The sequence below is a fragment of the Erpetoichthys calabaricus genome, chromosome 2, assembly GCF_900747795.2.
Source record: "Erpetoichthys calabaricus chromosome 2, fErpCal1.3, whole genome shotgun sequence".
Taxonomy (NCBI): Eukaryota; Metazoa; Chordata; class Cladistia; order Polypteriformes; family Polypteridae; genus Erpetoichthys; species Erpetoichthys calabaricus.
Window position 1 is genome coordinate 255,459,714 of NC_041395.2, and position 17,060 is coordinate 255,476,773.

The 17,060-nt window shown below is 38.3% G+C and overlaps 1 protein-coding gene across 1 annotated transcript in view; it reads right to left on the reverse strand.

Annotated features, from left to right (window-relative positions):
- The window catches only part of LOC114646965 (protein bicaudal C homolog 1-like), a 370,919-nt gene that overhangs the window by 78,386 nt on the left and 275,473 nt on the right, over positions 1-17,060 (reverse strand). The window contains exons 5-6 of the mRNA XM_028795402.2: positions 16,150-16,308; positions 4,555-4,608 (exon numbers count right to left, since the gene is read on the reverse strand). Of these exons, the coding sequence (XP_028651235.1) occupies positions 4,555-4,608; positions 16,150-16,308 (213 nt within the window). The remainder of the gene's footprint in view (positions 1-4,554; positions 4,609-16,149; positions 16,309-17,060) is intronic.

A 17,060-nucleotide genomic window follows, 5' to 3' on the forward strand; every position in this document is an offset into this window, starting at 1 on the left:
CTGAATGGATTTTGAAAAAATAAAAACAAAGAACAAGGTAAATTGCAAATTCAATAAAAAAACAAGTTTTCCTCATTATGGTTCCAATGCAGATATTATACAATTCTATATTTTTTCCATGTTAGTATTAGCAATATTATAACTTCTGTTCAATTTTAAGTTTACTTTTTTTTCCCCATTTATTTATATCTGAATAGCACTGGGTTATTTCAGCTAGTATTATTTAAATTAAGAAAAAGGCATGACTTAATAAAAATTGAATTGCAAAGCTCAGAATAATTCTGTACCCTGGACTACTGCAAAAACAGTCTGACTCAATGTACAAGGTGATTAAATGTATAACTTTAATTGAAGTACCAGGTAAATTTAAACACAATTACATTTGGCTTTGTGCTTGTAGTAAATGTAAAGCAATGCTAGAATGATGATCTTGCCCAGCTAATTTTAAGGTTTGTTTTGCTACCCTACAAGATAAGTCAAGCAATATTATGGCAATATTATTCCTCTTCCTGACTCTGGCTGTTGACTCCAGGTGAATGGCCCCTTTTTATAAGGGCACCCAGGAGGACTCCAGGTGCCCAACGACCTTCTTCCGGCAGCACTTCCTATTGCGGTGAAAGTGCTGCCAAATAGGGTCCTGAAAATGTCCATGCACTCCCTGGCAGTGGCCACAGGCTCCAACAGGGTTGACCTTCTATGCTCATGACCCATGGCCCAGCTGGAAACCAAGGGGGCTGCCCTCTGTCAGTCTGGGGGAGAAACTGTCCAGGAAATACTCTACCTACCTATATACATACATTAACACCCCCCATAGTATTTAAGTCATTTTATTTTTCACATGGAAAATCATGATACTACATTTCAGAGCAGAAAAATGTGTAAAATATTAATGATGTACTTATCAACTGAAAATACTATTAAACTCCAGGTACATAACAGGAGCAAGTCAGATGGGCAACCCAATAAAGAACAATTTGTACTATTCTGCAACAGCCTATATCAGAGCTAAGATTGCTCTTTTGACTATTAAAGAAGGACTCAACTTCATTTTCTCTGGTCTTTCAAGATTACATGAAATTTCTGTTGAGGCTAGATTTCTTATGGTCATCAGGGTCATGAGATGGAGCCACTAGTAAAAACCGTTGTTCGTTAGGTTTTCTGCAACTAGCCAAGTCAGTAAGTAAGCACATCAATTCACACACACACACACACACACACACACACACACACACACACACACACACACACACAATAAATACATACACAAAAACACAACACGTTTTTGTTTATGTATTGCATATAATTATTAAGTTTGTGCACACACAACAAAAAGAATACATGTACTTGTTGAGTTTTATTTTAGTTTTGCCTAAACAAAGCTATAAACCTATCACCTTAATTGTAATGGCCCAAGAGCATCATCATTTAATTAATGGGCTATTTTCAAAAATGAATTAGATGAAATGACAGCTGACCAGTAGCCAAAAAGCAGATGGCAATCACTGACTCAAAATCACAATATATGCTGCAGTTTTTTCATTTAAATTGAAATTTGTTTCCAAAAATATTCAGTAATACTGGTTTGTTTTTGAGTACTTTTGTATCATATTTGTTGAGTTTAAATGTGCATTTATCACAGCTGAATTGAAACCGTAAGCTATAATGAAACTTGAACAGAAAAGCAACAAAGACATCTTACAGCCATAAACATGTTCATCCTAATATTTTTACATACATAAATCAACAGGAAAAAAAACGTGTGAAACAGTAAACAGATTATCAATTTACTGAATGTATAAAACAGTTTTATGTTGTTTTCACAGACTATTTCACGGGACATTTTAACTTCCATGCCATGCATGGTAATAGTAATGCTTATCAAACAGGGACGAATTTCAATTCTTAAAATGTCATTTAAAAAAAAAAATCAATATTTTTATCAAACAAAACCTGAATCACACTAAACTTAAAATTTTATAATATGCTACATTTAATGTGACACAACTGAAAAACTGCAAACATGTTGAAAATGGAATAACAAAAAACTGTTTAGCATTTTATGCCCAATTTTTGGAATTTATGGGATAATTATGGTCACACATCTGGGGAGAGATACCCTGTTTTTGTGATAGATACAGCATGTTCTTACATTAAGTTTCCTTTTCATGATATATGTTTAATCTGTTCTTGACAATCCTGAAACAAATCTAAAGACAGATTTAAAAATGATTGCCACAAAACTTAGCTTTTTTTCAGATCATTAACTTTATAAATTGGCTCTACAAATCCACAGAATAAAAAAAATATATAAAATGGGGAATTTTACAAACACCAGTACATTTTTACTTTCCTTAAAGAGTTCCTCAGAGAGGAAGTGAGTGTTAGGAATTTAGATGATGGTGAAATATAAGGAGAGAGTCTGGACATTAACAAAATGCACAAATGGAAAAGCAACACCCACTGAAAACAAGAAAACCACAAGCCTGCAGCTTACATTGTTTAAATTGTTCAGCTGATTTGCTCCATATGTTCAGTACGAGAGCAAAAGTTTATTTTAGTACTTAAGATTTTCTTCATATGAATGCTTGCAAAGATTTAAACAGAAAATTTTGCCTATGTAGCATAATGAACACATGTGCAATTCATTTTTATATTAAAGAGCTATCCATAGTTGAAAATGGGGAAGAAAGAAAAGCAAAAACTGTCATTTTTATTTTGCTAACCTAGTCTTCAAAATGGTTAGGTGTTTTTAAAATTGCTTGTGAAAGCAACACTCATTCATAAAGAAAATAAATGTGATTCGATTTCTCAGGCTGTTTTGGAATCTACTAAATAGCCAACAGAGGGCTTTACATGGAAACTTTCTTTAAAATGAAGCCCAACAGTTATTTTCTGTCAGTAATGCTGCACAATTATAATGAGATCAGAATTTTGTTTAGCCCAAACTACACTACTCTTCTCACATGGATGCATTGTTCCAGCTACATTCTACAGAATACGTTAGTGTATATATACTATAAAATAATCTTGAATCTAGACCATTTTTTTTTACTCTACAGAAGCAATTTTGGCACACTTAATATCAGCTAGGCAAAACATAACTCTCAAAGATTCTTGTATATTTAGTGAATTACATATGTACCCACAAGAGTGAAAGGGAAGGTCTACAGGACGGTAGTGAGACCAGCTATGTTATATGGGTTGGAGATGGTGGCACTGACCAGAAAGCAGGAGACAGAGCTGAAGGTAGTGGAGTTAAAATGCTAAGATTTGCAATGGGTGTGACGAGGATGGATAGTTTTAGAAATTAGTACATTAGAGGGTCAGCTCAAGTTGAACGGTTGGGAGACAAAGTCAGAGAGGCGAGATTACGTTGGTTTGGACATGTGCAGAGGAGAGATGCTGAGTATATTGGGAGAAGGTAAGCTAAGGATAGAGCTGCCAGGGAAGAGAAAAAGAGGAAGGCCTAAGAGAAGGTTTATGGATGTGGTGAGAGAGGACATGCAGGTGATGAGTGTAACAGAGCAAGATGCAGAGGACAGAAAGATATGGAAGAAGATGATTTGCTGTGGCAACCCCTAACGGGAGCAGCCAAAAGAAGAAGAAGATACAGTATGTACCCACATACTGTCCACAACAAAACAGTTTCAAAAAAGTTAATGGCCAGTTTTAATTTCTTTTCAATAATTTAACTGAGCTTATTAAAATAGTAAACACAATAAACTACACAATGTCCTACCTTCTATTTTTATGTTTTGCTTACTGTAGGTGTTCTTATATACTGTAATAACAGCCGTGAAATTGATACCTGAGCACATATACAACTTTGCATTATTTAACAAGTGCAGGGAATTACATTTTACTTTAAAATAGCACATCATTTAACAAATATGAGCATGGTTTTGTAGTGGTCATTGCTGCTGCCTCACTGACCCAGCATCCTGGGTCAAACTCAAGATCTAGTTACTGTCCAGATTATTATAATTGTAGAAATAAGGATAAATTTCATATTAAGCACTGTTAAAGTTGATTTATTAATTTGTATGGCATAGTGAAAGATTTTGGAAATGCTAAACTAGGAAAATGTGCTGTAATGGTTTGTGTATAAAATTTCAATGGGTGTTTTATGCGAGTAGCTGTTCACACCCATGTAATATTTTGCTTCAATAAATCCAGTGATAGTTACTCTTTAGTTAGTTAAAATTTCAACTAATTTCTAAAGCTAGTACATTCCTATTCTATCAGCTGAAGATGTGACTTTAGTTAGAAATTTTTTAACCTTATTTATACACACAGAAAGCCTGACAACAAAGATAAATTACATTTTTATTAAATGTTTGTTGCATTAAAAACAAAAAAAAAAAAAAAGCATTCCCACACAGAACTTTGAAAGTCAGATGCAATGGGATGATGTCTAAACCCATTAAATTAAAAAAAGCAGCTAATAAAAAGTAAAATAAATAAAACACATTGTGAGGCTTTATTTTTCTACTCCAGTCCTTTTGGAGATCTTATTGCACACACACTGAGCCACAATGCACACAACTCACTTACCCTAATTCGGACTCTTGCAGATTCCACACCAGCAGGCTGACCTGCAATTGAGACCTGAGAATGACACATGAAAGGAAGAATTTTTAATGAAAATACCAAGAATATTTTCCTAACAGGGGGACTCAGACTAAAGTAACTACAGCAAATATATATTTAAAAATGTTTGCTTTCAAGCAAATAAAATAAGTTTAATTAAAATAAAAATAAATCAAGTCCATAAAGGCAATATTTTAAATGCACAGAGACTCTGAGCCAGACCAGACTAAAAAGTACAAAAAGCACTTTGCAAAATAATCTAAAAAAGATATAGAAAGAGAACTGTAACACCTGTAGTTACAATAATCACACATCACCTCACTGGGCAATGCTAGTAATATATCTAAGCACTGCATGGCAAAACACAACACAGTCCTTATACAAAATATTGAGGTGTATATCTATTTGCTCTAGCAGTTTTTGTTTTGCGAAACGTTTCCATTTTTGTTATGCTTCGTAAAATGTGTGCATATCTGTTTTGTGTTAAAGGTTAGTTTTTTTTTCTTGATATTGAATGATCCATGAATTTCCGAAATGTAATGTTCTGTGAACTAAAATATTTGAGGTATAGTATAAAAACTAAAATCCCAAAAAGTACACCAGTATCATTAAACCAATGAATGGAAATAGAAACTGTAAGGAAAACATGTAAAGATGAGAAAAAAAAAAAAAAAAAGATTAAGTTCTGCTAAAACACATTAATGTAATGACCTCAGTGATTATGTGAGTGCTTGAGGCCTTCAGTAGTTGTGAGAAGAGTGGTATGCTGATATTTAGGGGTTTGCCAGGCTAATTTCATACTGCCCATTTTAAGAATTACATTTAAGATACTCTTTAAACCGCAATAGGCTTTTTTTTTTTGCCCCTCATCCTTGAAACTGTGAATGAGTCTCATTTATGGCTTTGGTCAATAATAGACAAATCACAAAAAATAAAATAGTAATAATCTGAACATTACAAATTTAAAGCTAGACTGCAGAATTCATTAAGCCAGCAAGAATTTCAGGATATTTTTCAAATTACTGTAATTAATTGTTACATACAAACTGAGGTTTATGTAGTCATCTCTGTCTTCTTGCTTGTTGAGAGTTATAACAATATCCTGAGCTCGGCAGATATAAAATAAAAGATATCAGCATGGCAAACACAAGACTTTAGAAAGAATAGATTTCTATTCTTCCAAAAGGTGCATACTCTCCTATCAAAAGACCATATCTCTTTGTTTTGAAAGTGTCAAGATTCGAGTTCCAGATGAAGGTACATCAATAACTTATTCTTTTTAATTATTCCAAAAAAGGTAACACTGACTGAGGCCATCCTGCTTAAGCCAAGTCAAGTCAACTTGGGGACCATGCACTGGTACAGTGCATTACTGCACCCACTACACAGCGAAACAACTCCGGATCCCGGTTTGCAACCCCCCAGGCAGACACGTGGTCCAGTCCTGCCCTCCAGAAATGACCCTCTATCTGCCGCAGCCAGGTGTTACGTGGGCGAGCCCTTGCCCTGGTCCAGCCACTTGGGTCCCCAACAATGAGGATCTTACGAGCCGGATCACCCTTGGGGAAACGCGCCACATGGCCGTAGTGCCACAACTGACGCTCATTCACAATGCAGGTAATTTGCCTCATTCGGGACTCCATGAGCAACCGTTTATTCGACACAAAGTCAAACCAACGGTACCCAAGGATTTTCCGGAGAGACACAGTACCAAATGAGTCCAGTCATTGTCTCAGGTCACTGGATAGCACCCATGTCTTGTGACCATATAGCAAGACAGGAAGCACCAGGACTCTAAAGACTTGGACCTTCGTCCTTTTGCATAGATATCGGGAGCGCCACACACCCCTTTCCAGCGACCTCATGACCCCCCCTCCCCCCCCTGCTCTCCCAATCCGTCTAATGACTTCACAGGAAGAGTCACCAGAGACATGAATGTCGCTTCCAAGGTAAGTAAACCTCTCAACAAGGTCAACACTCTCTCCGCAAACAGACACACTGCTGATGGCTGTGTCCAAGAGGTCATTAAAAGCCTGGATCTTGGTTTTTATCCAGAACAATCGCAAGCCCAGACGCTCAGACTCCTCACTCAGTCTCTCGAGTGTCCCGATCAGAGTCTCCATTGACTCCACAAAGATCACAGCATCATCAGTAAAGTCAAGATCTGTGAATCTTTCTTCCCCAACAGATGCCCCACAGCTGCTGGACCCCATGACCTTGCCCAACACCCAGTCCATACAAGCACTGAACAGAGTAGGAGCAAGAACACACCCCTGACGAACCCCAGAATCAACTGGGAAAAATTCAGAGGTCCTGCCTCCACTCTGCACAGCACTCACAGTACCAGTGTACAGGCCAGCCATGATATCCAGCAACCTCGAGGGGATCTCGCGAACCCTCAGGATGTTCCACAGGGCAGCTCGATCAACTGAGTCGAATGCTTTGCGAAAATCGACAAAGGCTGCAAAGAAACTCTGCCGATATTCGCATTTGCGCTCCATGAGAACCCTCAGTGCCAGGATGCGGTCGATGGTAGACTTCTTAGGCGTAAAACCACACTGTTCCGGTCGCTGATAGGTGAGTAAGTGATCACAGATCCTATTGAGGACGAGAGCAGTGTTATCCCCCTGTAGTTGCGGCAATCCAGGCGATCAGCGTTCCCTTTCCAGATAGGGACGACAAGTCCCGTTTTCCAGTCAGTTGGGATGATGCCAGTCTCCCAAATAGAAGCAAAGATTACTTACAATGCCAAGAGGACAGCCTTACCACCAGCCTGGAGAATTTCACCCCGGATACCACAGATCCCTGCAGCCTTTCCACCCCCTCAGCTGGTTCACCACCTGTGCAATCTCAGTATGATTGGGTGGCTCACAGCTAATTGGAGGATCAGCCTCAAGAACCGTGGACCCAGAGATATCCAACGTCCTAGCCGGAGGATCAACTTTGAATAACTGCTCAAAGTAGGCAGCCCAGCGGGTCACAACTGCAGTGTCATCCGTAAGGACCTGTTCTGTTTCTCAGAGAGTCGCAGTCAGGGCAGCAGCTAATGGAAGAGTCCAGCTTAAGATCAACATGAATCATATTCTTTACTTTCTCAAGTCATTTTCATTAAATTGTCTACCTTTAAGTTGTTTTCATGGCAATTAATGACATCAGTTCTGTTATTTTCATATCAGTTAAACCCTGGCTTCCCACTTTTCCTCTGCTCTTCACAGTGTTGTGCGCCATATTTAGGAAAACCAACCTGCAGAGCCTTCAATCAAGAATTCTGGAGTTCGCTGTTTCAATTCCTTCCATGATGTCCTTTGTCATAACTGTTCCAGTCCTGAGATCCAATACGCTTACTTCCTGGTTTGTCAAAGACATCCTTTGCATCATGGAGCTGGTAAAACTGTACACTCCATGTTTTCTATGCTCCCTATTGTCTTTGCAGCATGCCAAAATGGCCCCTGCACAGCCTACACCAAGCGTGCAGAAGGTTTTCACTCAGTAACTAAGATCACCTTCACTTCAAAGATTCGACTTTTACTAAGTAAAAGAGTGCAGACATTTCACTTTAAAATGATTATAGATTTATCTCTTTATGATGCCATGATTGACTGATGGAGCATTTATACTGTAAATGTTTGCAGTTAAGCAACTGTGTTTATTTGAGCATTTGCTTATCAAAGTGACCTATCGGTCATTATTCCGTCTGCTTTTAAAGTTGCCAGACAGTTAGCTTCCAAAAGGACAGAGGATCATCTTTACAATGCATATAGACTTGCCTGTGTAAGTTGCAGTGGTAAAACAATTTGTCAATAAATTCCAGTTAACCTGTGTTTGCCAAAAGTTCAATAGTGGGTTTTCAAACTAGCTGTTCTTTCTCCAAAAATTACTGAAAACTCTGCTCTTGAAAGATCTTTCATGTCAATCTGGATCTAATCCATCTCTTTTTCATTAAATCAAGAATCTTTTCCAAGAATCCTTGCTGTCTGTGAATTTAGCTGGACTTGTCAAACAAAGGGGCCTTTCTTCATTTGCAACAAAAATCTTCATATGCTACACATCCTTACAATGCAGAGATACTTTACGGAAACAAACAAAAACCTTAGTTTTTTTTTTTCTCAACCTATTACATGTTCCTTTTTTGACCTATTTAAGCTGTGAGAAAAGCTGTCAAACAAGTTATGTAACTCCTCCACCTGAACAAGTCACATTTATACAGGCAGACAACTACAAAATTAAAAAAAAAATGTTCATTAAATCCTGCGGTGGGTTGGCACCCTGCCCAGGATTGGTTCCTGCCTTGTGCCCTGTGTTGGCTGGGATTGGCTCCAGCAGACCCCCGTGACCCTGTGTTCGGATTCAGTGGGTTGGAAAATGGATGGATGGATGTTCATTAAATCAGATGAATTACATACAGATATATAGTACAGTATACAGATAAATTAATGAAAAGGGAATATATTTAATTTATGCATCTCTCAGAATGTACACGTGTGTACTGATTCATTTATTAACCCCTTATAAAATTTATTACATCATATAATCATCAGATAAGTGTGAACATAACAAAAGTTTGTTATCAGTGAAGTTATTTTCTATTATAAATACAGTAATCCCTCCTCCATCGCGGGGGTTGTGAAAGGTGAAAATCCGCGAAGTAGAAACCATATGTTTATATGGTTATTTTTATATTGTCATGCTTGGGTCACAGATTTGCACAGAAACACAGGAGGTTGTAGAGAGACAGGAACTTTATTCAAACACTGCAGACAAACATTTGTCTCTTTTTCAAAAGTTTAAACTGTGCTCCATGACAAGACAGAGATGACAGTTCCATCTCACAATTAAAAGAATGCAAACATATCTTCCTCTTCAAAGGACTGCGCGTCAGAGAGAGAGAGAGAGAAAAAAGCAAACAGTCAAAAATCAATAGGGCTGTTTGGCTTTTAAGTATGCGAAGCACCGCCGGACAAAGTAGCTGCGAGGAAGGGAGCAAGCATTTTTCAGCATTTTTTAGAGGAGCGTCCGTATCCTCTAGGCCAGTATGCGAACAGCCCCTCTGCTCACACCCCCTCCGTCAGAGAGAGAGAGAGAGAGAGAGAGAGAGAGAGAGAGAGAGAGAGAGAGAGAGAGAGAGAGAGAGGAAAGCAAACAATCAAAAATCAATACGTGCTGTTTGATCTTTTAAGTATGCGAAGCACCATGCTGGAAGCATATCGCTTGCAAAGCAGCCACATGTAAGCCCAGCAAAGAAGGGAGCACTGTGAAGGTAATCTTTCAGCATTTTTTGAGGAGCGGCTGTGGCCTCTAGGGGTGTGAACAGCCCCCGTGCTCACAATATATTTGAGAAGTTTTATTTAATACATAATATGCGCTGTGGTTGGGTAGCTTCTCAGCCATCTGCCAATAGTGTCCCTTGTATGAAATCAACTGGACAAACCAACTGAGGAAGCGTGTACCAGAAATTAAAAGACCCATTGTCTGCAGAAATCCGCGAACCAGCAAAAAATCCGCGATATATATTTAAATATGCTTACATATAAAATCCGCGATAGAGTGAAGCTGCGAAAGTCGAAGCGCGATATAGCGAGGGATTACTGTATATCATAATTGGACGGAGTGTACTTAGTCACCCATTGTGTACACTAAAAACAAAGACACTATCATTTAACCTGTTCAAATGTTGAATTAAAACATGTTTATGTGAAAGTAATATACCACTTAATATATACCTTAGAGGCTACATATTGCTCCTCCAATCTCACATCCCTCTTTGACTTAACTGACCCAGTTCTTAGAACAAATGATCAATCAACTTTCTTTATCTGCACAATTCTATTCTCCCAAAGGCTGTTCAAGCTAGGGATATGGATTTAACATTTAATGTACAGAACATAAAAATTGAGAATGTGGTTTTTATTTAAAAAAAAAAAAAAAAAACACAAGTGAAAAGAGAATGAACTTAGCACACAGAGGCATACCTTTAATTCTCCACTCAAATTGTAAACTACAACTGCATAGTTTCAACTGCATTATACAAAGGTGGGTCAACCCCAGTATCACAGCACTAACTACACAGCCTCCAGGAGACTGAAAACATGTTACTTTTTTGTCATAATGCCTATGTCAACTGCCACTACAAAAGCAATAACCTCATGAGTTGATGTCTAATAAATTAGTCACTGTTGAACAAGTTACAGTTTGAAAAAGGAATTCCTGGCACCCAGAGATCCTGGCACTCAGTGACAATAGGAAATAAAAACAATATTTCACAAGGAAGAATAAGTCTTATTATTGCAGCAGCATACCCATAAAAGCTCTCCAAGAGTAAATTTCAGTGAAATAAAAGAGAAGCAAAACTCACAAAGAGCAATCAATGCCTTTAATCCGTTACATTTTCAACTTTTTCACAGCCCAAATGTTTAGTGTACTTCAGTGCCTGATGGAAATCACCAAAATAAATGTGAAAAAGAATAAAGGGCAGATAGTATTTTAAAAAATATTTAGACCACATTATTTATCATATGTAGGATAAATCTACTGCATGTGAGCAGACAATAAGGAAGAAATCCTAGTCTTGGACACCAAGAAGTTAAAACTGAATCAAATGTGTAACCGGAACAGAAGCTGAATTTAACAAACTTTCATTTTGATTTATTTATTTTTAGACGTTTATAAGCATCAGTTATAAGTTACTTCATAACATTTAGCTAAACAAGTTTTGAAACTTTAACCTATTCACCACAAAAACAAAAATGCATTTTTTCTATTAACTAGCCAACCCGCGGCGTACCATACGCAGCATAATCAGGCCGCTTTTTTAATGATTTTTAAGCACAGGGAGAAAATTAACATTTGAAAAATCGGTAATGTAATAAATCACCAAGAAAAGTAACATTTCATGTGCCCACCCCCAACTCGTCACCTGAGTCGTTTTCCTCTTTGCACAGTCCACATGCACCTGCGAGTCATGTACACTTTTCATTGTTGTTTGCGGTTTTGGCTGCTTTTCTATATATAATTCACCAAATCACCCAACCATGGTAGTAACTTTGGGGAGTTTGGTGTGTACAAAGGGCAGGGACGTAATCAGTGTAAGCGTATGACCCGCTAGCCATGATTTTGAAAGTTTGGCCCTGTGCCTTATTAATTGTCATCGCAAAGGCAAATCTAACAGGAAACTGTCTTCGTGTTAAAGTAAAAGGCAAATTATCCACAACAAACAAACTGTTTTACACGCTGCATACCAACCCGCGGCTTAGTATACGCCGCATAATCACGCCGCTTTTTTAATGTTTTTTAAGCAGAGGGAAAAAAATGAACATTTGCAAAATCCGTAACGCTGCTTTCAGTAAGTACAATGCACACACGTTTAATTTGTCGGACACTTTTTGCCAGCCGTCTTTTCTGGTTTGGGCTGCTTTTACAGTGTTACCTCTTGTGCATATTAAATCTTGAAATCCTTCGAGTAACTAATTAACACTCACCCACCCAGCTTGTGTGAAAAAAATGCGCCTGTTCTTTCATCATTTTGTTGCAGCCTATCAAAGACTTGCTGATCATGTTTTCTAGACTCAATATACATTGGCTTTTCACTCAGCGCGAGGGCGCGCATTCATCTCGGATTATTACATCCAGCTAGTCTGCTAGACTAATCTGCTACACGGCTGCGTTTGAAAAACCAACTTATCCCGGATGAGTTTCACCGGCATTAATGATTAGGAATCTCGTTGGAACAAAACCCTGCATCCATAGGGGTTCACCAGGACCGAGTTTGGGAAACACTGCTGAACACAGACGAAACCGACTCAGGTGAGGAGTGGGGGCGGGCAAAGTAGTTGCAGCTATTGATTATTCAGTGTTGTTTGCCTGGGTGTCTGATCTGCGTTGACTGACATGGCTATTTTCTGCGTATCCAATGGTTGTCTTCCAGCAGTGTGAATACCTCGAGAGACATGGCGTCCTTGTGTGGTGAGTTGTTGCAGTTTGTGACCACCTCGCCGACGTTATCCCAATGTTGGCAAACAAAGCCAACAGCCATGTTGCGAAGTTTGAGAGCAACAGTTTCGTCAATGACATTTTTCCAAAAAACCCGACTGATAGAAACAAACAGTTACCTGATGCAGGAATTTCTATAACATTGAAAGAAGTGTTGTTTCCATGAAATATATTTGAAGCCGTAACCATGGAGGGCAAAAGAACAGTCAACGTGGCTCACAGCTGGATTTGGACAGCAGCACAGACCAAAGCGAGTATGTGTTTGATGAGCTGTTCGAGTTGGCGGAGGGGTAGAGTTTCTGGGCGGAGCTTCGTTGTTCGTTTCCCATGGTTTTTGATGGTGGACGTGGTCGGGTGTCGTAACCGAAACGAATAATGAAAAGTCAACGTGGCTCAGAGGTGCATGTGGACTCCTAGCACAGACGAAAGGGACTAACTGGGTGGTCGGTGAGTTTTTGCGTCCGGGCACATGAGCAGGCAGTGTGAATGCCTAGAGAGCGAGGGTAGACGCAGGCCGGGGAAAATGGAGTGTTGGTGGGCAGGGAAACGTCTGCCGTGTTCCTGCAGGACCATCTAAGAAGATGCACGTTTGTCGCGGATGCGGTGGACGCCGGTCAGGGAATAAGGAGTGTTGGTGGGCGGGGAAACGTTTTCCGTGTTCCTGCAGGACCATCTAAGAAGACGCATGTTTGTCGCGGATGCGAATTGCTGTATGTAGTGTGTAAAACAGTTTGCTATGGTGCACGCGGTCGTGCGTCGTAACCGAAAAGTCAACGTGGCTCAGAGGTGCATGTGTACTGTAGGACAGACGAACATAAATGACGCCGTCGCGTCCGAGTTGGTGGGTGTGGCTCTGCGAGTTGTTGTCGTATCCAATGGTCTTAGAGTTGGTGGGCGTAGCTCCTTCCTGTGTGCGCCATGGGCGTCTTACTTGTCGGCGGCTTAGTGAATTATATATATAGATGGTCACTGTAAAAAGCATTTTGCTATCTAAACACTTAGTCCCTTAATGAGTCCATAAATATTTAAGGACTTTAAACTGAATTCAGAGTCACTTGTATTGTAGTCTACTCAGTAAGCATCAGGCAGGATCCAAAACAGCAAAATGCTGTTAAAATCACTGAATCATCACTGAGCATATTCATATTCAAAGCTACACCCACACTCACTTATTCACGCACTGACAATTTTGACCTGCAATTAATCTAACACACAGATATTTAAATATTCAAGTAGGTTACCCAGACAAATGGCACACAGGCAGTGGCCAAGCTGTAAGCAAGTAAGACTCCAAATAGTCTAATATATAAAGCTGAATGTGTGTTTGTTTTTCTGATATTCAAATTTACACTGATGAACCTTTCTCCACCAAACAGATATCCATTTGTAGAGTCGAACACTACAAGCTACGTTTCGGTGTAAAATTAAATTGGTTCCCCCACTATGGGCTGCGCAACGCATCTCTGCTAGTTCTCAATATGACAGAGTGCAAGTATGCCCTGCAATGGAACAGTACTTCATCCATGTTTACCTCCTGGTTTCCACTTGGTGCTGCCAAGGCAGGTTCCAGTACCTATGACCATGAACTAGATAAAATAGATTTCATTGTAGATGAATGGTGAATTCTGAATGTAAAGAATTGTCTGCACTTTAGTCCAGGAATCTGAATTTGCAACCACATTGTGATTGTCTCAGTTCAGAGCCATCCTGATCGTACAATAGGCACAAACTAGTCTCTATATGAAAGTATACAATTTCATAATATTTTTTGACTAACTTTAGAAAATGGCAATAAAGCACAAGTTACGGAAATACATTTCTCTGAAAGCAAAATGGTAGGTAACCATTACTGGAGTAAACATTTTAAAACCATCAAAATGAGTCACATTTAGTGATATAACTTGTATCACAATTTACACTGGCCCATAATACATTACCTACTACTTATGAACATATACACTCTACCATTTAGGATTTAGTCATTGTGATTGTTTGACTGCATAAAGTAATGTAATGTGCCACCAACCTTTAAGTCGCCCGAGTAAGTTAAATTTCATGACTAGGACAAGACAACATGAACAATTACACAAATCTATGATGGCTTTTATTTACGTTTCTAAGTTTCAAACTATTATGAACACAAACCCTATTCTAACAGCCAACAATCTGCTGCTCAACAGAGCCAATGCTGTAAGAATGTTTTACAGGTACAGCAAGTTCAGCCACAATCTCAGGCTTTTTTCCCCCCCTTTGTTTCATTCTTTGAGGTGCAAAAACATGAGACTTCATAGTGACAAGCCTCTCTTCCCATTGGGATTTCCAAAAAACCCATTCATATTCCTTTGTCCTCATAGTTGAAGTCTATGCAATCTTCCAAATGAGTGCTCACTGGTTCTCAACTCTCGCACACACAGAGCCCACCACGACGACTTAAAACAAAATCAAAGCTGTTTCAATTTTTTCATGACAAGTCGTAGACTGGTTGGACCAAATCACTTGGTATGTCACACTCCACAAATGAGTGTAATAGTGTGCCAACACTGGAATCACCTTGTTAAGATTATGTGAATGAAGTCTATGAGTGAAAATCACTGAAAAAGTTATGTAATGTGAAAGCCTGGGACTTCAGTGCAGCAGCAGTTACATAAAATAAAAAGAAATAATACAAAAAAGAAATGTATTTGAAGTTTTAATAAAATAAAGCTGGTTTAAAAGCAAACAGTAAAAATGCAAGAAAGTGGCTGATATTTTGGATTTATACAGTAAGTGTCCAGCTTGCAGTTCAAGTAGAGAACATAACTAAAGAAACTACAGTATGTTCATATATGATGCTGATTATGTCACAAAATGCATACAACTTTACTATCTCCTTTATTGTTGATTTTCAGCAAAGTTCTACAAAGAAGAAAACTGTTAGCATAAAGCCTGAAGGTTTATATCATATTACCAAGAAAAACTTTAAATATTAAAAACAGATTTAGTATGTCATCTGCTAGCTCTATAAAACATAAGGTCTAACTGCAAAGTGACTGCCATTTAGAAAGACAAAGGCAATGTGCATCTATGTGATGTAAAAGCAAACTATTGGTAAGTACATAAAACTGTCTCCTCATTGAGTGGGTTTTTATGGCTTTCAGGGTAGTTGTGTTAAACAAATTACTCATTACACAATTGCAACTATGACAAAATAATACTAGCACAGTATTTGAACACACTGGCTGAGCATTTCGGAAATTAAGGTCCCAGCTTACAGTACAAAGTTTACCATAGTGTTTACAGTAATGTACTGGACCAGTTAAATGCCATACAAAGACATGTTCAGAACACATTCTGGATTCCAGTAAAAACAAACTCTTTAGGTACAAGACTGGCATAAATAATTTTACCTTTTCACAACACTCAGCAACACAAAATCAAGGCCCCAAGTCAAACAATGCTTGTGAAAGCATCTTTATTTCTGCATGTACAGAAACTAACTGTACTATTACATAGAACTATTACAATGTAGATTTAATTTATCCTATTAATTCAGAAAGAAACAACAACGAGAAGTAAACTGGTGATCAAACTTACCTGATTACTTTTTTCAGCCTGGTTGTTTCGATTGGAGTCTGGAAAATGTATATGACAACCTGTTTCTTCCATCACCTTTTTAATGTTGTTTCCTCCCTTACCAATTACATGAGAATGTTCAGTGTACGAAACATCCATTTTCAGAGTGACCCGATTACTCTGGATGATAAAAATAAAAATACATAAAGATATACAATACTTTAACAAAACTGGAAAACATTTTATGTTCAATTTCAATTTAAGGGCTATAATAAAAAACAAAGCTGTCATTGCTTTTTTTATGATATATGTGATCAAATATGTATTAAATAAAAATGGAAATACAGATTAGTGCAAGAAAGAGAGAGAGAGAGAGAAAACAAACACTACAGCTACATAGAGTCACTGCACCCATCCGTGCCACTACCAGCAAATTGCACACAGGACTTTCATTTAGAGAGACTGGAGCCAGAAGCACCTTATCTTTGCATTTGGTGTGCCCATAGAAAGACAGAAGGAAGACTTGAAGAGTAAAAGGGATATCACAGGAGAGGATAGAAGAAACAAACTAAGACATAGCTAAGATACTGGCACATGATTGAATTTGTGTCCCTGTTAAAAACAAGTTGATAACCATGAAGGCTAAGAAGCTGACCAGTTAATGAAGGAAAAAAGGAAGGTTAGTTTGGGTTGGGAGCATATTTATCTGAGTGACTTTCCTTCTACAGTTTCAAGTAGTAAATAACAAAACTGGTCCATGCTCTCATAACCTGATTCAAGAATTTTAACCAGGAGTTTAAGATGCAGAAGACAACCACTCAACATTTTTTGGAATGGGCAAAAGACAAGATGAACACTTGATAATGCTTATTCCCAAAACAGGGTGCTACTTTGCATAACAGCCAAACCTTCAGTTTTAAATAAAAAAATAA